At 26.5% G+C, this 24,206-nt stretch overlaps 2 protein-coding genes across 4 annotated transcripts in view; one reads left to right on the top strand and one right to left on the bottom strand.

Annotated features, from left to right (window-relative positions):
• The window catches only part of LOC129976309 (proteoglycan 4-like), a 47,148-nt gene that overhangs the window by 6,164 nt on the left and 16,778 nt on the right, over positions 1-24,206 (top strand). The gene's annotated exons all lie outside the window — the stretch shown is intronic.
• On the bottom strand, positions 1,538-22,869 carry LOC129976307 (uncharacterized). Of its 3 annotated transcripts, XM_056089807.1 has the most exons (12): positions 22,787-22,869; positions 20,060-21,160; positions 17,632-17,707; positions 16,044-16,821; positions 15,153-15,449; positions 12,691-12,852; positions 11,543-11,578; positions 9,228-9,457; positions 7,009-7,167; positions 5,158-5,337; positions 2,837-3,671; positions 1,538-1,859 (listed from the first exon to the last, which is right to left on the bottom strand). In XM_056089807.1, exons 2-12 carry the CDS (start codon positions 21,112-21,114, stop codon positions 1,660-1,662), a joined length of 4,008 nt encoding a protein of 1,335 aa, XP_055945782.1. In that variant the 5' UTR covers positions 21,115-21,160; positions 22,787-22,869; the 3' UTR covers positions 1,538-1,659. The 3 variants fall into 3 exon arrangements, with proteins under 3 accessions (XP_055945782.1, XP_055945783.1, XP_055945784.1); XM_056089808.1 differs by lacking the exon at positions 11,543-11,578; XM_056089809.1 differs by lacking the exon at positions 1,538-1,859 and having other exon boundaries at positions 3,362-3,540.

The raw sequence follows: 24,206 nt of genomic DNA, 5'->3' as shown, positions 1-24,206 counted from the left end.
ATTTATCTTAAGATATATAGAACGTGAACGATTGGCCAGGGCCCAGTGAATCATAGAGGTCATTACTAGTAATGTGTCGATTTAAAATAGAGGGCTCTGTGCAGGTAGTTTATATGTCTCAAGAATGCACGTCTCAAGAATTATTAGAGAAAAAGTAAGTTAAAGGATATAAACTGTTCACATTTTAACATAAATTCAGTAAAGCCTAACTTAAATGTAGGAAACATAAACAAAACATACATGTAAATCAGTGGCTTAATTCTTAAGAAAATTGACTCACACTGATTTTATTTTTCAATGATAAATGATTCAGATATGAAAATGTAACCCTAAGATAAGAGTCAAAACTTACAAGTTTTCAGTTTTTTGAAAAAATCCATAATAAACGTCCGTTACACACTAACGAAACAATGAGCAACGAGCAGATACAGTTTCAGAAGACAGAACTTCAAAATCAATGTTGCATCTCAATTTATCAGTGTCCAAATTCCATAAAAGGCCCCAAACAGAAGCATCGCCAGAATGTTTCGAGATAAATTCGCAAGCCCCGTTACTCATCCAACTTCTCAGGTTGAAACCTCCCCTTGACATCAACGTCTGTGTCCTCCCAATGAAAGATGCCTGATCACAAGGATCATTTACACCTGTGAGAATTATCAACGTAAAAGGAACCCCTTAACTTTTCCACCATATCATGAAATTCAGGTGGGGAATTATCCAAAAGATATAAAATTGAAGACGCTGCAGAACTACACACATCATTCAGTACTCAGTTCACTGCAGTTCCTTTTTGAATTTATACTTGATTGCTTGTGCACCAAGTTGAGTAAAAAAGAAGTTATAACTATCACAACATAAAAAACAAAAGATTAAATCAGTGTTCTATTCTCCTCTTTTTTTTTAATCTTGGCAACGATTGTGACGGGAGGTAACTGAATTAATAAATAATAAATTACAATTCATTTTAACCTAAGAACAGTTTAATAAAATTTAAACGAAGTAAGCTAAACGAATTTAAAGGAAAAGAACAACTATGGTTAAAGCGAGAAGACAAATGATCAACTCTTTTTTAACACCTTAAATCATGGCCAACGATAAAATAAACAGTATATATTTATCAGATTCTTCATTTTCGAAATGCATCTTCCTTACCAAAATCTATTTCTATAGCGGCCGCCGTAAACGACGCCATTTATCGGGAATTTTCTGATGGATAAACAGTTCTTAATCTTTGTATAGTACACATGAAAGAAAACAAAAAGAGCCCCAATAGTGAGAAAATTTAAAATAAATCCTTTCAAACATTAAAAATTCATTTCACACAGAAGATAGAATGACTTAGAACTTTATTGATATTCCCTTCAATAAAAAATAATGAACAGAAACAAAAAAAAAAAAAAAAAGTGACATACTTAAAGTTTTAAATGACAATAAATAATAGTTTTCATAAGAAAAAAAACCTGTGCATCACTTGCTAAATAAATGCATATTTATATACAACTTTCTGCAAATCCTTTGAGGAGTTTCATAATTTTTATTCATAGTTTTAACAGAAACAACGAAAAAATGATGTATCTAAAGCTTCAAATAACAATAAATAATAGCGCCCATAAGGGGGTAAAAAAAAACGTGTGCATCACTTGCGAAATAAATGCATATTTATATACTACTTTCTGCAAATCCACTGAGGAGTTTCATAGTCTTTTTATCCAATACACCTACAACATTGCTTTGGATGAACAAGTTGGCCAAATGGTTAACTTTTTCTTGTTGCTGCTCCGGTTGTAGATCTTTACACTTCAACAAGACTTTTGATTGTAAAAACAAAACAATTTTTTGAAACACTGCTTCAGGGACATCTAAAAAAATCATCAAATTATGTAATGTCATAAATGTAACGTAACAATACATAAACATTTAGATACTGTCCTACCCTACACAATAGAAAATTTTTAAAAAATTCATTAATTCTCTGACACATAAAAGGTTTTTACATTATTTTTAACCATTTGATTTTTTGAAAGATTTAGCATGTACCAGGTTTTTACAATGAATCTCAAATTCATTATCCTCGGGATTCGAAGCTGAGTACCTAGTACAAAGAGAATGAACTGAACATCCTTTGTTTAAAACACTGGATTTTGGAGAAGAAACTAATCCTTTTGTTAAAATGAAATAATCCATTTTAAATTAATAGTGACTATGGATAGAGGCTATATTATGCAGAGTGAGCATAATATGGGCTAATTGAAGAAATAAAATAAGAGAAATATGGGCTAATTTAAGAAAAGAGGAAATAATTAGCATTAAAGTTAGATTAAGAGGTATCATTAATATATATATCTTACAATATGTAGACTACTTAGATCTAAAGAGTTAACACTTCCAGGCATATGCTCTGCGAGAGTTTAGTTAGTGTTTGAATGTGATTAAAATTCCAATTTGCTCAGAGTACTTTTATCAATGTCTCGTGCTTTCATTTGCATATCCATATAAAGTATAAAAACTATTTCCATTTTTAATACACTAATAAAATCTGGGTTTTCAACTTCTTATTCTATCTTGAACAAGTCCTTATCTCTTTCTGGTGAAACATATAAGAAAGCATAAATGCTTAAATAAAATGAAGCATATGAAAAAGCATACGAGTTATATTTAGCCCATTATGATTACAAGAGAGAATAGCGTATTCTTATAAATTAAACAGGATTGTTCTCCCAAATTTCTGGAAAAAAATATTTTTCGGACTCGGAGAGTCAGAAATGCTTTCAAGTATTACAATGTTTTTGTTTTGTTTTTATTGCAAAAGGAGAAATAAATGTGAAAATATACTAACTTGAAACTTTTGTTTTCTCTTTCGGTTCAGCCAATTTCACTTCAGATACATGGTTCACCATACGAGACTTTCCGTCTTGTGCAGAGTTATTCAAAGTAATTCGAAAATTTTCAGTTTTCCATGACTCGGATGAACAAGCTTGTTTAGAAGATTCTGGACATAGATATTCGCTTTTAGAAAGTGATTTTTCAGCTTTTTGAGGCAAAATCGCCAATTTTTTTGAATTATTCTTGTTGCATTTTTTTGAATGAATTTTTTTAAATTTATTTTTCAATTGCACAGTTTTTGAAACTCCATTTTTTGATTTGAGCCGACGAAGATTTTTAAAAACTTTAATTTTGTTGCAAACTCTTTTCTTAGAAATCAACTGATTGTTGTCTTCAAAGCAAACATCAGTTGAATTCTTTTTGGGAGCAATTTTAGATATCTTTCCATCAGGAGTCCAGCAGGTAGTTTTACTCGAATGTGTATCAGGAGATAATTGATTAGAGCTGGAAATTATCTGTTCTTGCTCAGTGCCTTTTAAAACCATTAACTGATGATGGGTTATATCTAAAATCGTTTCTTCTGGTGTCATATGAGGAGAATTCTTTGGATGTGACAGTGACTGGTGGCTGACTTTGTCTGGAAAGAACTGATAGGAGCTGTCTGGGACAGAATATTCAGGTGTCAATTGACTGGATACTGTGTCCAATGTTTTCATGCTGTCAGAGTGAGTTGAATATTTACAATCAACATTTTCCTCAGATAACTGAATTTTAAATTCAGCATTTGGCTTGATATCTTCGAATAAATTTTCTCTAGAATTTTTCCAGCAGAAAAAGTTTGGCGATGTCTGAAGTTAAAATCTAATATTATATCAAGTATTGAAAATATAGTAGAAGTAAACAAAAATAATTTCTTTAATAATTCAACTAAAATTACAAGAAATTAACAAAAGAGAAAAAGGTTAAAAAATATATAATATATAGTGTGTTCTGCTTAAGTGACATATGAACATTTTAGTCTAATTAAGCAATTGTCAAAATTAAAAGAATTCCAGATAAAATTAAACAGAACAAACATTTTTTAACTATATTCATAAATTTATTATGCAAATTACATTATTTATTAAGCAAAAACAAGGATTTCAAGACAATCTATTCTGAACATAAACAGCTGCAACTATATTTTCAAAAGAAGAATAATAGAGTTTAAATACATGCATAAAAAATGCATTAAATATAATTTGTCTTTTGTTGTTGTAAGTTTTCACTTTTTTAGTACAAAAACAACAAGATAATTAGCTTGGATACAGAACTCTCAACAATATTTTCCTGCTAAAATAACTTTGCAATCGTTTAAATTTGGTGCTTATTGTTTAAGTAAAATAACTTTGCAAACCTGGCAATTGTTTTCCTTCCTTCAATTTATAGAGAGTCTATGGAAGTAGGAGGTTGAACAGAGAAGAAGGAAACGATTTTTTTTCCTTTTAATTTTTAAAAATTTAATATTGCAGGGGGGAATAGTGGAAATATACTACTCTCAAAGCCATGATGTTTTGGTCAAGAGATTCTCTCCTTCAAATGTGTCAGGTTTTGCTCCAGTCAATGTTGACATTAATGAATAAATAACTAACATCAAATGTTTCGGGAAAAACTCTAATGAAATATATGAAATGTTGACAACCATGGAATTAAAAATATAAATGAGCAACTTATTTTTTCCCTTTCAAATGTATAAAGCACTTTAAAGAAAAGATACAAAGGAAGTCAGAAACAGTCGTCAGGAGAGCATGGAAACATCAAACATGTGCTTTCTGATTACCATTTTACAGTTCAAATGTATGCTGCTGAAATGAATTTGGAAAAATTAACTGCAAACAAGATTTATTAAAGCATCTGCAAGAGTTAATATTGTATATAAAAACTGGTCCAAAATTCCGAAAACTCGGCAGTAATTTATGGCTAGTTTTTGACTGCAATTTTATCATTAGACAAGACTAGATTGTTTGCATTATTCATCAAACATAGCCTCTCAACCAATGAGATAAAAGAAGAAATGATGAGTTGTAAAGCAGGTTTTCTAAGAATGCTTTGAACAACAGAAACTTAAAGGGACATATGTATTGTATTATTGATTTCCACAAGCACATATGTGGTGTATTTTGAAAGGGAAGTCACCTGTGCTTTCTTCATTCAGTAAAATAGTTTTCCAAGTTGGTTCCCTTTTGCATATATACTGAATAGTAGGTGTATATTCTGGATTTTTCATCGTTTTTTATTTGAAATGCAACAGAACTAAATTTTAAAATAACAAAAAATAAGAAATGGTTAACTTACATTCATCCAAAAGTTATTAATTGTGCTAGGAACAAGTTTTAGACCAACAGGGTTTTCAACTTCAACCCATTTAATGTTGGAATCCAAGGAATGCAAAACTTTACAAGTGATTTCTTTGGTAGAGCCTATATTGTGAGATTTCTTTAGGCATTTTATTTCCAAGCAGTCTTCTTCTGATTCCTTAGATGGGAGAGTAAAAAATATTAGATAATACATTTTAGGTGAAATTTTTTTACATGCAAAACATAAAACATGAAATATATAAGTATTCAGAGCATAACTATAGACTAGTAGTATGTTATTGTACAGAATACCAACAAAATGCGATTTATTTATTTTTTAACTTTTGTTCTGTGACAGCATTTTTACTTTCACGTACACGAAGTATACAGAAAGTATTGTAATTGCCGAAAAATTCGAACTTTAGTTCTGTTGAATCTCCACATTTTAGATCTCCCTGGGTTTGAGAAACACATTTTTAGCATTATGTCTATCTTTGACAAAAATGCTTTGAGTTCAATGGGTGACATTTGAAATGTGGCTTTTACATCAAATTTTAAGCAAACTTAATTCAGAGGAGGTCTGTCGGTCTGGCTGTTCAAATATAAATTAACAAAATAACTACAGAATAGTGAGAAAGATGGACAAAATTCAGTGCACAGATTCAACATCTACAGTGTAGATATCAGTCAAATTTTGGATCAAGTCCATCAAGGTGTTGATCATTAGCAGGTCAATATTTTCAAATGCAATGACTTACAAATATAAACTTTGACATATGATTTTGTGATTACAACTGTAATTTTATATCACATTTTTTCTTTAATTGGTTGGAGAAAACGGGTCTAAAACATAAATTTGATTTTCGGATACTAATAACCGTCTGCCGCAAACTAATTGCTTAAAAACTCACCAAGGATGACACAAATCATTCAGAAAAAAAATGCTACACTCAGGCCAAAGATTAATAATTTATAACTATTGCCATGTCAATGGTTCTCTGCCACACCCAAAGTTAGTAATTTTTGCAGGCAGTGAGGGATAACACATTTATAAGACTATGCATTAAGTTTTGTGGAGATGATTTTCGCTGGTTTCATTTAACTTTCCCATGCACTAACAGAAAATAGCAAAATTTGTTTAAAGAAAAAACCATAAAGAAAATTTCAGTAATGATTTTGTAACAAATCTGCAAATAATTTTTTTTAAATTAAATTTTATGTTTTGAAGCAGACATCTGAGTTTTTATATTCTTATTCCTACAGAGATATTTTAACATATTCTATTACAACTATTATAAGTCCTTATATATTTCTCCCCAACTACTGCTTGCATTGTTTGTTTAAATTTACATCATTCTGTATGAAATATAAATATGATATGAATATATATAAATATTATATATAGAAAAAAAAAATAACTTTTCAGTAGTTTTCAAAAATGCTTGGTGCTCTGTCATTTTCTATGAAACATAAAAACAGTGTGGTGTAATTGTTTTTTCTCATTTTAATTAAAAAACAAAGTTGTAAATGGTTAGAAGATCTTGTTGATTATAATATATCATGTAAAAGTATTTTTTTACATTAGAAATACTGAATATTTTAAAAATCCATTAATGTAAGTATATGAAATGCATTTATAATAGAATTTTCATTGAACACCTGTAATAGGTATTGAAATCATAAAATATTATAATTAAGACAGAAATTGCTGAATTTTCCCAACTATTTTTAAAATCATAATAAGTTTACAAACATTTCACTTGCGATATGGCCATTTATAGTTTATAATGTATTGTCACCTGAAGTTATCATTAACAATGTAAATTATCTTTTTTTAATATATAATTACTTTGAATAATATTTTTGATGAAAGTTGCATGCCAAAGCCAGTTTTGTATTTGCCATTCCAAGCCAGGGAGACATTTTTAATAAAAGTCCAGGTAACAAACTCTACTTCAAAAAATGTCCATGAAGACATTATAGTGAGACACCAAGCAGATTGTTCAATCTGTTAGAAAAAATAAAAATATGTATAGAATACAAAAAAAAAAAACTTAATTTGTAAGATTTGTATAAATGAAAATACTTATTCATAAATAATTTTACACAAATTAGAAATCCAGATTATTGAATATAATTTCATCCAAATGTTCCACAAAAATGTTATAAAGTGCAAGTAAAGTTTTAGTGGAGATTTTGTGACAATTCATTCAACAAATAGTATTTCAATAAATTAAAAACTGTTTTCATAAACAGATAGGGTAAATTTATCTTTAGTAATGAACTTTTTATTGAATGTTAGTTATTATACATTTAAAATAATTTTATAATATTTTTAAAAAAATACTTGATTGTTAAATCAGTTGGTACTGCAAAATGTAATCAAAATTTTAGTTCAAATAGTTTTCAGCAATTTTATGAAATTACTAAATTTTTTAGTAAGATACAAGGTTTAAAAATTCTTTGATGCTACCACTATTCTCATTTTAATTAAAAACAACATTGGAGACAATATGAGAATTTTGCGCATCATAATATTTCATATAAAAATAATCTTGCATTATAAAATTAAAAAAAAATGCCTTGATTTGCATATGTATTGGTATTCTATTAAATGTTAATATTTGTAATTATTTCAAATTTTGCTAGCAAATATAGACCTGAAGAAGATCAGAGTAAAGACAATTAAATAATTGATTTTTATTAATAAAAAAAAGCATGAAACATTTACTTTCGGAGTAAGATAAAAAAAATATGAAAATAACTTACACTTGTTAATTAAAAGAAAAATTTTCTTCTTCTTAATAAACATACACTAATACTACAGTAAGATGCATCAAGAATATTACATTTCATTGATTCAATTTAACATCAGTAAAAGTAATAAATTATTTTGAAAGGTAAACAATATAAGACAAATACAACTTTGCTGAATGCTTTTTTGCTACTACTACAACAAAAAGTAAATGAAAATTATACATTTTACTAGAAATTAAGAAACTATCAAAAACTAAAAAATTTACAAATATCAATCACCTAAACTTATAACAAATAAAGATAATTCAATAAATAGAGTTGTGATAATTTTAAAAGTCTTTCAAAAAATTTATCATTGCAAGATTATTATTTTCCATCAAATGCATTAGTTTTTTTTTTTTTTAATTGGTGATGCCTAGTAAATTTTTTAAGAAAAAAATATAAACATTTTAATGGTATTATAATGTATTCAACATCTATAAAAGAATTTAGTTTTTAGGTTTTTATTTTATTTATTTAATTTCACTCTTGCTCTCTTTATTTAATTATTTTTGGCAAACGTGAATTTCAATTTAAAACCATTGGTAGTGGTTTTTCCCTTAACTTACATATTTACCCAATTTGGTGTACTTTGCATTAAGCCTCAAAGTAAAAAGAATCAGATTTGAACTAGGCCTATTTTTTCTGCAACCAATTGACATTGAAATTTGATATAGTTTAGACATTCAGATCAGATGCCAAATTTCATTCATCTATTTTCTTAAAATTTTGTACCAATATCAAAAGAATGATTTTTATGTACTTGATATTTTATAGTTAACTTTTAAACAGAATATATATACATAAATTTTACTAGAATGTGTAAAAAATGAGATGGAAGAAAAAATTTCACTGAAAATTGGAGACAGAAAAATTTTTATATTCTAGATAAAAAAAATTATTTTATTAGCTGAATATCGCATTTCAAATTAGAAATGAAATTTGCATTCAAAGAAAATATACATAGATTATAGACTTTTTTTAAGGAGAGCTAATTACAAAGATTAACTATCTAACAATTTGATGTTAAACTAATTCTACATGTTTTAATGAAAAAAAGAAAAAAGAAAAAAAAGTGTCTGCATCTAAAAATGAATCTATATACTGAAAAGTTAAAACTTTTTTTTTAACCTTACAAAATGAAAATTCTGATTATGAGACACAAAATTTTTTATTTTACACTAATAACTAATCTAAATGTGATAAAATAAATTTGTATTTTTAATAAACTCCATAATCTTAAAAATAAATACAGTAACAAAGTAGACTCACTTGTTCTATGTTATAAATTTTCCTTGCACATCCTAATGAAAAGAATTTATAAGCTTCATCTATTCTACCATTTTCAGCAAAAGTTACAAAAAGACCTCGCAAAACTTGAGGTTGAATAACAAATAGCTCTTTCATCACACCATCAGAATGTTCAAAAAGTTCTAATGCAGTATGGAACTGACATCCATTTATAATATATATAAGATACTTATTGTAAATGACTTGTATTTCTGAAAAAACAAATTCTGTCTTAATGTAACTATTTAACATTAAAAACATCTAATTTATATTTAAACATACAAGGTGAGGCAAAAAAACTCGGACAAAGTTATTACATCATAAAATGGAAATTAACTAATTTCGTTTTAATTTGTATTCATTTCTTTTTGTCTTCAATTATTACCACTTCAATTATAAAATATTTTATAATATATCTCTCAATTCACATATTATTTTTGGCTTATTTTACACTTTAAAGAAAAAGGTCTGCCATTTTCAAGTTGTTTAAGCAAGGAAAACAAGAGTGTGAAATTGTTCGTTTCACTATTGTGCCTCGGAATCTGTTGTTTCAAAGAGCTTGGTAATGATGGTCGATGTCCAGGAAATGAATGAAAACATACAGTGAACTCCATAACCTTAAAGTCATCAAAAAGAGAATTCAACGAAATCTGAGGGTTTTCATGAGTGAAGTGACCAATCAGTGAGGTAAATGGCAAAAGCAGAGCTTGTACTGAGTGAAATGACCAATCAGTGAAGCAAATGGCAAAAACAGAGCTTGGACTGAAGCCTTACTGATTCCCAAAAATTTTGCTTCACATTAAAACAAAACTCATGCATCTCTAAAGATACCAAAAAGCTTTGAGATGGGCCAGAAGTCAGCATTGGGAGCGATTCCTTTTCATTAATGAAAAGCTCTTTACCCTCCAACAAGCTCGTAACTCTCAGAATGATAGGATTTGGTCTGTAGACATTCAAAGCCCTTCTGCAATTGTTGAACATTGCCAGCATCCAAAGTTGGTCAAGGTCTAGACTGGTATATTCTCTGCTTTTTGAAGATGAGGGCATTAAAATAAATCAAAAAGTGCACCAGCGGGACATTCTAAAAGCTGTTGTACTTCTCTGTACTAAAACACACCTCTGCAATATAAACTAGATATTTCAACAAGACTCTGCAACAGCTGACAAGACCAAAAATAACAAGAGTGCAGCAAGGTGCATTTTCCGGTTTGTCATATTATCTGGAGAATGGGCAAAATATTCACCAAGTCTCAATCCCATGGACTACAATATATGGTCTATTTTGGAGTCTAAGGCTTGCACTAAACCAAAGAAAAGTTTGGACTCTCTACAGTAATCACTTCGGCAGGAACGAGATGGATTAAGGCTAGAAGATTTGTGTTCCATTGCTGAAAATTTCAATACGTATTTGCACCTCTGCATTGTTGCAAAGATGGCATTGTTGCAAAGATGTTGCAAAGAACCAAATAATTTACTTATTAGTAAAAGTCTACTCTTATTATTATTTGTTATTTTATTTATTTTTAATAAAGTTATATTAAAAACTGTTTGTCCTGCAAAGACTCAAATAAAGAACAAGAAGAAAAGAAATTTTATTATGGTGTCCAAAGAATATCTTTACAGATTCAATTAAAACAAAGTATTAAAAATAAACACATAATTATGTTCTTGTACTTTTTTGCATTCATTGATGAAAACATTATTTTTTTTCACATTTCAAGTTTTCAACATTTTAATACTTCTTGTAACAAATTGAATCAGTAAGAGATTAACAAAAGAAAATGTCTCAAATATTGGAGTCTACAGTTTTTAAATCTGTTATATTGAATGATCTTGAAGGTGAATTTCAATTATGAGTAAATCAAAATTGGCACTGCTAGATTTAAATTCAATAAATCATAGAACTTGCATAATTTCTTGTAATGATATCATATTGAATCCAAGATATAATTCTATTTAAATCTCATCTCATTAAAAAAACTTTTATACTTTATTTATAGTCTATTATTATTATTATTTTAATATTAATTATTATTAAAATTATTATTATTATTAAAATATTAATTAATAAAATTAATATTTTATTTAGCACAATATACTGTACAATCTCATCACCATGTTGTTTGATATTTTGAGTGCCAGCCAATATTGTGAAGATATTGTAACAATGTTACAGAGCATTTTATTCTAATAAGGATACTTTTTAATAATTTTTTAAAGTGTAAAGATACTTTTCAGACACCATGTACAAAGAAATGTATGAGTAATATAATTAAGCAAAAACAAATTGTAATTACCTTCCGCAAAATCCTTAAGTTCTTCTAAAGAAAATTCTGTGGAAAGAGCAAAATATTTTAATACTTTAAAACTTGTAAAATATCAATTGAATGTGTGCAATACCAATCAAATTATAGCTTTGTAACATCAAATTTGATGTTTTCTTCAGAAAATTAATCACTACCATTAACTATAAAAGTGCTTCATTTTTTAAAGTGCATTATGGTGTTTTTAGAATACAGTTGACTTTAAAAACTTTTATAACTAAGGAATTTCTAATAATTCCCTTATAATTCTGAGTCATCCTATATTAAGTAATTTCAATTAAAATGAATGAACCTCATACTCAGATTTTTTTTTGTCACAATATTCTGAAAGTTACATGAAAATATAAGATGAAAAAAATAATACAAAATGCTTTACAATATTGTTACAATACCTTTATAATATTACACAGTACAGAAAATATTGAATTAGAAAACAAACAACATCTTGTGCTAATTAGGGCATATGCTTTCATGCTTAATAACCATTTGTGCATTACCATTTTTCCCCTCTTTTTAACACCATTTTTATATTCTTTCTTCATAGATTATACTCAAATAAAGTTCTCAAAATAAAATCAACACATTTTTATGAAATTGGAAACAATAAAAAATGAAATGCAACTGTATAAAATGTTTTCCTTGATGATTTCCTTTCAAGATGGGAAAAAATTATAACATCCTTGCAATTAAAACTGTTGACATGACATTTAAGATTTCATTATAAAAATAGTTCTTAATTATCCATATTTTCTTAATATGGATAATTTATAAATAATTATTTTAAGTATTTTCTACCTTTAAGTTTTTAACTTATAATTCTATATATAAGATACTCAGAAATTTTCACTCAGTTATTTTTCAATAACATCTCCATTAATTGGCCAATTTATAAGGAATCAATATTAAATTTAATTAACTGATAACTGAATTCTGAAAATCTTAAAATATTGAATTGTATTTGAAAATACACAAATGTACGAGATTTCAAACATTTTGTCATCAGAAAGCTAGTGAGAAATTAGATAAGAAATTACATGTCTACAAACATGAAATAAAATGTGTAAAACCTCTTCAAAATATTTTTAATAAAAACAAAAATTCTCTTTAAAATTTTTAATTACCTTTCACTGCTACACAAATATCACAGAGTGCTTGTAACCCCAATTTAAAATGATCTTTTGAATACAATTCCTGTGCCAAATTTAATAAATATCCAAATCTTTTATGTCTAACTTCTAATTTCAATGTGTCTTCCATATAATCAGGCAGGTTCAATGAGAAACCTACAAAGATGATAATATAAATATGGTAAAGCAGAACATTAATATAACCACATATTAGTCTTTTCAATTGTGCCAATTTTGCATTTTCAAAATTCACTTTTTAAAACAACCCAATAAAAGGTTTTACAAATATACCTTTATTAAGAGTACTAAAAAGGTAGTTTTTTGAAAATTTTAATCATGTTTTACTTTTAACATGCATGACAAAGCTCTAAACAAAAATACTAAACTTCATAAAATAATTAACTGTACCAAATATAAACACCAAGAAATAATATACGTATGATTAATTGAAAAATAAATGAATAAATTGCAAAAAATGTCTAAGATATTAAAAATATTACATAATTATTAAATAAAAGAAAATTAATCTCCATTATAATAAAATTCAATTTCAAAAAAGCTGAAATCAACTTTTTAGATTGTGTCATAAATCTGTTTTCAGGCTTTGATGTATAATTCTAATCTTATAATAACAATTAAAAAAATTTGAAACAAACTTTTTTGCGAATGCGCTTATTATATACGAAATACTATATTTGTATAGAAATTTGTGCAGAAACAAAATTAAACAATTAACTGATTTTAGTTTTTGAGAATACATTAAAATAGTTTATTGAAAACAGAAAAATATAAAGGTAAATTTCAAAATTAACACAACAGGAAGAGAGTAAAAAATCAGTTATGAAATAATATCTAAATAGACATGAATAAGCCAGATTAAACTAGTCAATGTAAAAATTGAATTCATATGAACTTAATATCTATTTTGCATATTATAACTTTTTGCATTTAAAATGATTCCACATATATTATTGAAAGTTTTATAAGCACAATCTCCAACTTCAACACTTTTTTTTTCAGATAGCAATTCTGGAAAAGATACAATTAAATAAATTACATTTTAATAAGACTTAAAAGAAACAGCAAACAACATAATTTTAATTAATATCTCTTGAAAATCATTTAGAAATTGAAATTCAAATTAAATAATATAAGTAGCAATTATCACAATTTATATATTTGTGGTAACTAAGTATAAAGTTTTTTTCTTCATTAAATTAGTACAATAGAATAATTCATATATATCTAAACAATACTTTCTTTCAATAGACTTTTAAATTCCATGCTAATACAATAATGCGTTCAACTATGTTCCTTCATTTTCAAATGAAAGTGTTTAAATTCTCCAAATGTAGAAAGAACTCTTACAAATTATTAATCATAATTAGCATGAAAAGAATTAAATAAAAATGGTATTTAAAAACATTTATTTATTAGCATTAAGATTTTTTAATCATAATTGGGGTTTTTATTTTTCTTTAGACTTTAATGTAGAAATAATCCTTTTTGTAATCATTTTCTAATCATTGTATTATCTTGTAATCATTTTTTTTTTCTTTTGAAATTCTTTTTGATAATACGGCTTACTCAACATCAAAATTTTATTATATTAATTGATAATTAAATGTGAAAAAACTAAACATAGTTATGAAGAAGTGCATAAAATTTCAGAAGTCTTATCTCTTTAGGTACACAGTGGAAATTCAATTTCAAAATTTCTACCTTACAAAGTTAAAATAAATCCATCTAAATTAAAATCTGTAAAAATTAAATACCAAAGAAATCATGTTAATTTATCAGTTCAAAGACATTAAAATTCAAATTATTGTCAGGAAGTTCACATGAAAAGATAAGACTTCTTTAAAAGATATAGGAAAAGTCTCAATTTTTGAGCTTTCTTCTTTTTTATTTTTATAGTTATTTATTTTTTTATCTGTTATTTAGCTTCTGCAAGCCACTTTTAAGATTAGTGGTGTAGAAATTGTTATTAACGGTTTAATTTAATAATTTTAATTTACTTAGGTTAGTTACATAGAAAAATTAATCAGCATTCAAAAATGTATTCTTTAGGTTACTTATATGATGTGTTTTATGTTATTTTTATAAAACAGAATTGTGGTGATAGCATCACAGAAATTGATATACGAATTTCAAATATTAAAATGTTAATATTTATATTTTATATCATGCATAAATATAAATCAATTATTTTTTTTAATTCTTGTGATTCTAAGTATAGATGAATGAAGTGGATTTACATCATGAAAAGTAGTTAAATTTGTTTTCTTCATGTCATTACTTATAAGGTAATTATGACCATTTATAATTAAGCAATATTTAAAACAACAGTACCTTTAATCCATAACACACAAAAATACACTCTCAGCTTTTTTGTCTTGATATAGAAAAATTAATCCTATAAACATATTAAGAGGCTATAATAAATTTTACTGTACTTTTAAAAATACAGTAGGCATCTTGAAATCTTTTCAAGTGAAGACAAATATCCAAGGCAGCAAATGCCACAGTGAATGGCAATACAAAGATATCTGAAAATTTTGGGAAGCTCTTCAGAAAACTTGGGGCATTATACAAACAGAGTTGAAGACCCATGTAGTTTATGTTGTGCTTATGCAATATGAACAAGACTTCAAAGGCACTCTGGTACTGCTTTCTGGAAAAAACTTCCAACATCATGGACACGCCCATTTGTCCTAAAATTCCCACGAGCTGCAGAGGCACATCCCCATGCCCTATTTTAAAGAAAAAGAAAGAAAAAAATTCATAATGGATCATGCATTGAAAAATGTCTTGAGAAATCAAGATAAACCAGAATAATTGCCTAAATGCAGATGAGCACTTGAAGTTTTTTAAGTTTGTAACATATAGCAATCCTGGATATTTCAAATAATAGTCAGCACATAAAATAAACATTATAAGTTAACATTTTTAATGTCAGAATAAGACTGATTAAAAAATTTTCAGCCTATGCCTGCTCAATTTCAAATATTTTATTTAATAAAATGTGTTGAAATTCAGATATTTTTTTTAAAAAAAATTATAAAGAATATAATAAATTTCTTACAAAACTAAATTATTCTTTTTTAAAATCTGATACACTTTTTTAAAAAAATCATTCTTATATGAAATGCATTATATATATTTTTTTCCACTGGCTACACTCAATGTTTACATTAAATCCTATCTATAAGAAATATGTTCAATATTAACTTTAACTACAGAAATTATTTCAATGTTTGTTTGTTTTTTGACATCCAGAAATACTATCAAGAGAATGATATGATGACTCAAATAAATCCATAAGCAGCAATGATCATGAAACTTACTATAAACTTCCTTTGCAAGCTTTTCATAGAACATGCCAACATCTTCTGAATGAAATAAAAAGCTTTGATTCAAACAAGCAATTAAATTACCATCTTTGTACCAAGCTTGGAAAAAATTTGCTATCTGTATCCACCAATCATTTTTGATGCAAAATTTGATGAAATTCTGTAGGGAATTTATATCAACTTCCAATGAACTTACAGAGCACAAAAATTTACATAGTCTAAAGAATCCAACAAGCAAATTATTTTCTTCTTGTTTTGAAAAACGCTCTAGAACTTCAGTGAGAACAGTTTTGGGACAGAGAAGATTGCATACACATTTCACATATTCCATAAATGAAATAAGTTCAAGGGATGAAATTTCTGAAAATATCATAATACCGACATAGGAAGATACTGCATTGCTGTTGACAGGAACTTTTATTTTCTGAACAAAAGAAAAGAATTTCTTGCCAGTTTTAACTGTACAATCACAGTTAAAGCATTCACTGACAATCAGAGAGCACAGATCAGAATTGAACAATTTCGATCGATGGAAAATATTCATAATTTTTCCGAAATTCCTAGAAATCCAGGCATCATCAATAAGATGAATAGAATTTTTAATGAAATCTATTACATTAATGAACAATTCTTTGAATATTTCTAATTGCATAGATTCTACACTGATTGCAATATATTTATTTGCGACAGTTATTGCTTCATTTATGTTACCAGATATGCATTGTTCAGAAATATAAAGCATCACTTCATTTATGTTGTTAAGATGATTGTCCTGAAAATAAAATAATTAGGATAAGAATAATTTTAAAAAATATATTTGAATTAATGCAATAAAAAATAAAAATTTAATTTTTTGGTTATATGTTACTAATTAATCTTTAATTTATCATTCTTCGTTTTAAATACCATGAAATCTTGAATATTTATTTCAAAATGCCATAGTATTCCAAGCTGATATGGAATAAATACTTAATTGGAGATTATATTAAAAGATAAAGTGATAATTAAATTTTGAAAATTTTAAAGGAATATACTGTCATCAAAAACATTAAGAGTAGAAAATTTGAAAATTCTACCTTTTTAGGAAGTGAAAGAAATATTGATTACAAAAAGCATTATATAGAATAAGAAACAACAATTTAAATAAACAATAATAATTAATTGGAATAATTAATTGAATTCATTACAAATATTATGGAATATAGTCTCACACAATAGTTAAAAACTGCTTTTTGATATTATTTAAATCACAATTTTCTTTTCAATTTCAGAAAATATTTACTAAAATCTTTTACTCTTCATTTTCATTTATTAGTAATGTATCTATTAACTTATGTTTTCACTTCTGATTATATATTTTTCAAATTTAATAATAAATAAATAATTACATTTAATATGTCACATTTATAACATAGCTGTAGAGAAAAGTTTGAATTAATATTTAAATCATAATAATCTTCCTTTTTATTTACCTAAAACAGTTATATATGCAAAACTAATTATTAGTTTTCTACTGTTCATAGCAAAATTTAAGAGATATCTGAAACTTATTCAAAAAGTTTGTAAAAACCATAGAACTTACTTTAAAAACAGTCGAGTTAATTATAGGTTGTTGCAGACTTTTTTGGTTATTTACTTTAATATTTCTGCTTGAATTCCTAAAGTACATAATAAAATGTACTAATTAAACAATAATAACACACATATTAGATATTTGCATTTTAATATGATTAAACTAACCACCTTTGGCGACCAGCTATTTGTCAACTATTACTAATTGTAATAATCTAGCCATGTCAACCAACTATCATGAACTACACCTTATCATAATAAATAAAAATACAATTTTGTTACATTTGAAAATACTGAACATGCTAATTGTCTAGCAATATCTGTAAGCTAGGGGGGGGGGGGAGATCCTGTCAGAGTTTTATTTTATGAAATAGCTCGGAATTTTAGGACATTGGAGGCAGATAATCATTGATTATATATCTAAGAATAAAAATATATTCATTTTCTAAGAATCAATTTCATAACTTATAAAATTGACATAGTAGTTGTGGATATCTATCTTTTATTTTCATCAAAGAATTTATAGAGAAATAGTGATTCTCTAAGGAATGAGAGCAGAAATCCTTAATGATACATTCAGAAGTTATTAACTTTCATACGAAACAAAAAGTGGTGATGTTGGACCAATAGGTGCAACCAGGGCTGGTTCTTTGGCTTTCCTGATTATTTTAAACTTTTTAGATAACAAAAGAAAAAAATGCTTATATCTGAAACAAAGAGAAAAAAATCTATAATAGATTAGTCTTTATCATGTATAGCACAAAGCAGGGTTTAAAAATATATCCGCATAAATGTATTTATGGTATATAATAGTTATTGGTATCTGATATTTAGATACTAATTTCTGTTTTGGCATGAAGCAATTTAGAATTTATTTTATGTTTAAATCGATGGTTTATCATTAAGTGAATAAAGTTAAACATGAATAACTTTAGTAATGGGAACATAAACTTCCATGTTACATTTTATGCTGTTTTATAACAAAAGTCGATGAGATAAGCAATTTTTATTTATTTTAATCCATTTTTAGTTATATGTGAAATTTTTTAATTCATAGAATTCCAAGGTTTTAGCATTAACTTTTAAAGCTACCACATATTTACATTCAAAATGCACTACTATATATAATTTCTTAAGCATTCTACCAAAGTATATGAGATTTTTTTACTAAAACTTTTATTAACCCTTTAAAGGGCATTTTTTTCGAGTCATATTATGTTAAAATATTTTTAGGCTTGAAATTAGAATAAGAAATGGGATTCATTTAGCTTATTAGATAAATTTAATTTGATTAATTCATTTGGTTAATTAATAATTAAGTAACAAGTCAAGACACATCATTTTGTCTGAGATAAAGAACTGAAGCATCTAAGTTTCTAACTTACTAAAAAAATTTGTCAGAACTTATGCCAACCTACATAATTTCATACAAAGATTGATAAATTTGGTGGGAAGCATACTTCCCACGGCCCTAGAGAGGGTTAATTAATCAGTGACAAAATCAGATCTGAAATATGGTTAATAAGCTAAGAGACAATCCAGATAGACATATTGTCTAGTAAATAAATGCTAAGTGACATATTTTAAATAGAAAACATAATAAATGGTTTAATAAAATGTAAAGATTCCAAATGCTTTCTTACATATTTTTGTTTAGCTTGAGCCCTTTCATGTTTCAAGATCAAATTTTGTAAACAATTTTTCTGTTACTTTCACATACATTCAAATTGAAAACTCATACACATGTTCTGAATGGTAGTACTCTTTTTTAATATTCTAGAAATTAATTATCAGTTAATCAAGTAGTTTTATTAAATTATAGTTTCATAGGTGGGGTGTTATAGTAATGGAGAAAAATCATTACATTTATAACAATTATATATATAGCATATATAATGATTATATATAAATTAAAGGGGAAAAAAGTATAAAATGATTAAAATAAAAAATCTTTTCTTTAGAATACTAGTTAAAATGTTTATTTTAAATTGATTTAAAAAAATTGCATTGAAAATTAGAGTCGTCATTATAATTTAGTGAATTATTAATATAATTGCTATTTCTATTATTTAAAAAATTATTTAAAATTTAAATATATTAATTATTTAAGTACAGCTAACTACAGTATTTTTATTTTATCTTCTGCAATAAAATTTTTAAACCCAAACAGCAATCTAAGGAAACACTAAAAAAAAAAATTAAATCAAAATAAAGATATTACTATTTGTTTTAAATCTCAACTTATTCTAGAAATTCTACAAAGCAATACTTTGAAATAAAGCATAATTTTACAATGTAAACAAGGCTGATTTTCTTATGCTATATCAAATCGATCCAGAAAGAAATAAGGGGAAAAATCCATCATACACAAGAAACAGAACTTGACGTGCACACATACATAGGAATCAAATTATAGTAATAAGCAGGAGAAATATTACCTTTTGAAAGAATGTTCACTATCACTTTCTGAATCATCCTCATCATCATATTCAAAGCCTCTTTCATAATTATTTTGAAATTTACTTTTGCTAGACAATGGATCAAAATTATTTTGAAAAAAACTGACAAAATCTGTATGAGGACAAATTTCTGTTTGCTTTTTAGGTGAGTCAACATCTTTGTCCTTTTTCTGAAATGTAGAATTTTCCGAAGATGCATGTGTAGGGCAATAATTTGAAAAACTTTTAGTTTCTTCTTCCTTTAATGTATTATCAATATAAAATTCATTATCACTCTCCTTTGTTTCAGTTTCACCAGTATCAGATGGTTCATAATCTAATTCTTCAGGAAAGTAACCTTCACCATGGGAACACTTTAAAACAGAATTATCTTCATTAGTATTTGTAGAATGTTGGCTTGGAGAAAAACTTGACTTAGAAATAACAAATTTGGTTTCAAAACTTTTATCACCTGTCTCCACTAAAGTATTTACAGAAGTATCATTATCTAAATTTTTTGAATAATCTTTCAACTCAGAACTACTTGTTTCAAAATTAACAACCATTGGATTAGAGAATTCCTTTTCATCCATTTGGTTTTTACAAATAGTTGAAGGGTTACTGAGAATGTCATTTGATTCACTTTGATCATCAAAAAAATTACACATATTTAAAAAATCTGTATTGAATTTGGGCCATTCTGAAATGAAATCTGCATCCATTTGTAAATCAAATAAGGTTTTCCCCAAATCGTCGTTTGAATCCACTGACTGTATACAATCAATGTCTTTTATTAGAGCATAACTTTTATCCCACATGCTATTAGATAAATTGGAAATGTCCAAAGATACATTTTTTTCATTTTCTTTATAATACTGAAAAGCTGCAGAAACCATACAAAAATCTAAAATGGCAGAACAAGCATAAGGATCTCTCAATTCAATTTTAGGTTTTCCAACAATTCTACGAATTTTTAGATTGTCTACAGTAGATTTTGCATCATTAACAGCAGTAAGGAGTGAAGAAAGTGAATTTTCTTCAAAATTATTTTCCATTTTCACAATCAGCTACAAATAGAGATTCCCTTCACAAACTCTATATCTAAAAGTAAAAAACAATGCATTTGTATTTTTATTAATTTTATAAAAAAAAACTTCAACACCATATGTAATATTAGATGCTATTTCATTAATTACTTCTGGCATGGAAAATTGTTCACAAATATTTATCCTACATCAATAAAGGTTGCAGATCATTTGAATGTTGCAATACAAACTGACAAATTCTTGTTCGCACTTTCTACAGACAAACTAACATCAATATTATACAAAGAAAGCTTTTATTTATTGATCATGGAATATGGATCATTTTTTTTCCAGTGCAAGATCCTCAAATGCAGGTTTATAATTTGACTAAAAATAACAGCAAAAAGAAATTTTAGATATCTATCATAAAAACTAAAATAAGAAGGGAAAAAAATCATGGGAACAATATTAAAATGCTCTTACCAGTAAAATGTATAAAATAAATAGCAATATATTAATTTTGAGACAGAAACTGAGACATGAAACTTGAGACATGAAAGTGAGCAATAAATTATTTAATACTAGCCAATTTCAACTGACAGCTGATTTGCCTCAGTGAATTATAGTTAAAAACTTGGATTAAATCTTCTATTTATATAACTTGATCTTTTATGCATTTTTATTTAGCCAAGCATTTTTAAGCTTCGAATTTTGGCAGACTTCAATTCATGTTTAGCTTAAAAAATAAAAGACATATATACATGAAATTTAAAAAATAAAAGATATTTTCCTGATAATATACAGTACTCCACTACTCATGATAACTCAAGCATAACTCAGCAAATAAGAATTTATTATTTTTTTTTCAAATGATAAATTATCAAATTTAGTATTATACTTAATATGATTAAACTTAATAAGGTTAATACTTAATTAGTTTACAAACATCATAACTATTGAAGAAAATGTTGCTCACATAATGCTAAGAGAATATGCCGTATTAGCACAAAATGTCCAAGAACATTGTAACAATATCTTCACCACATTAGTCAACATTCAGGTTATTGAAAAACATCATGAATATATCATACAACACATTTAGCAAATAGGATGGTGCTCTTGTTCTACCAAATTCATGAATTGTTATTAAGAATTTCACTCATCAAGAAAGGTAATTGAACATGCCAAAACTGACTAAACCAATTTGCCAGGAAAGATAATATGGCAGCATTTTCTCATTGTTTCATTAAATTCATATTGTAACATGAATATATCAAATCATGGCATTTACATTCTTGGGAAATGCAGCTTTATGAATAATACAGAATACAACAAATTGCAAAAAATAAAAACTCACACTTTATTTATTAGAATGTCAGTAACCAATTAAAAAGAAACTAAATTTAAAGATAACCAGAAGAATAAATTGTTTTGAAATGTTCATTAATGAGCGGTACCGCTCCACCAACGACACCATTTGAGAGCCTAACAATAATTATTTCTAAATGAAGAAAAAATCAAAATTTAGGAATGCAAACATTTAAATATAATACTAAACGAATACATCAAACTGGTATTCGAAACTATGTTACTCCAATATTGTTTTTTTAATATAATAATAGATAGAACAACGGGTTTTTTTTTATTAAATTTGCATTTCTTGAATATTTTTTTTCAAAAATATTGATACAATTTCTCTTACCACAATATCTTTTTATTATTTTTTTATTTATTATTTATTTCACAATCATAGCAAGGTTTCGATTCTATTAAATCCAATTCAACCGCGAAGACGGCATATTGCCAGATTTCTAAAACAATTATTGTTGTTTTTGTTTTGTATAATAAATATTGTTTTTTGTAATATGAAATAGGAAGGAGTTTTTTTATTATTATTAAAGTGAATTTGTTGAATATTTAGCAAGAAAAATATTGAAACAATTTCTCTTACCTCAAAATCTTATCATTATTATTTATTTATTTATTTCACAATCATAGCAAGGTTTCGGTTCTATTAAATACAATTCAACCGCGAAGATGGTATATTGCCAGATTTCTAAAGCAACCACAAATAATACTGGTGGGTGCGAAGATTCCATAATCCAAATCCAGGCTCGGTGACCAAGTTTTTGACTTCTTTACTTTACAAATAATGAATTATACTTCCATGCAAAAGACAATGTCGAGTTGTAGATTTCTCATAAAGGCCAACAGAAATAAATGCACTGCATCTGAAAAACTGTCCCACATAAAAAATTCAAATATTTCAAAACAGCATTAAAAAAATATTAAGAAATTCAAAAATAGTATAAAAAAGAAGTTTTCATATAACAACTTTTTAATATTCGCTGCTTACTCTGTCAAGAAACACAGAGTGGAAATCTGCGTTATGATTCTGAATTGTATAAAAATTCTTTTCTTCTAGAAATCCATCCGAAATCGCTGATTTCGAAAGAACTTTGTAAGACCTCGTTTTGATCCTTTTTTTTTTTTTTTCTTTTTAAACGTGTTATTACTTTTATGCACTTTTATTTAACTTACTTGTTTTATGTATCTAAAGTTTTAGCTTTTATTAGAAGATTTAATATTCAATTCCTGATACAATAGAGTTTTGAAATTTCTAATGAAATTCGCATTCACAACCAAATACACTACTTCAATATTTTTGGAACTTAATTAGCGATTAATAGATTAATTCAATAAATGTTTCTGATAATTTTGAATAGCTTTTAACATAATATTTTTATTTGATCTTAATGGTGTCATCAAGTAGAGAAGTTCGGGGAAATCGTTTTCAAGATTATAATATATTTTGAATAATAAATTATAAATTAGACAACCAAATTCTACTTTTAAGCCTTATTTTATTAAAATATTTGAAATAATTTTAAAATATTTACTTCATTTTCTAAAAACAAACGAAAGCGCTGATATCTATTATTCTTTGAGCATTCGATTATTTTGAAACAAATATTCTATTAAAAAATTAAAGTAAAAAACTGTTATTAAAAAGAAACGTGAGAAGTCACCAAACTGTGAAATACTCTTGAAAACACTGCATTTTCAATGTTTCGAAATAAAATTTTATAGTTAGCTAAACTCTAAATAATTTATCTAAATTT

The sequence above is a fragment of the Argiope bruennichi genome, chromosome 7, assembly GCF_947563725.1.
Source record: "Argiope bruennichi chromosome 7, qqArgBrue1.1, whole genome shotgun sequence".
Classification (NCBI taxonomy): Eukaryota; Metazoa; Arthropoda; class Arachnida; order Araneae; family Araneidae; genus Argiope; species Argiope bruennichi.
This window is presented reverse-complemented; position numbering and strand designations above follow the sequence as displayed.

Coding starts and splice junctions, on each gene's coding strand:
- LOC129976307 (XM_056089807.1), bottom strand. CDS start 21,114: ATGGAAAATAATTTTGAAGAAAATTCACTTTCTTCACTCCTTACTGCT. Junction 12,853..15,152: donor TGCCTACTGTATTTTTAAAA/GTACAGTAAAAT, acceptor TCATCTTTGTAG/GTTTCTCATTGAACCTGCCT. Junction 1,860..2,836: donor AGAGAAAACAAAAGTTTCAA/GTTAGTATATTT, acceptor TGATTTTTTTAG/ATGTCCCTGAAGCAGTGTTT.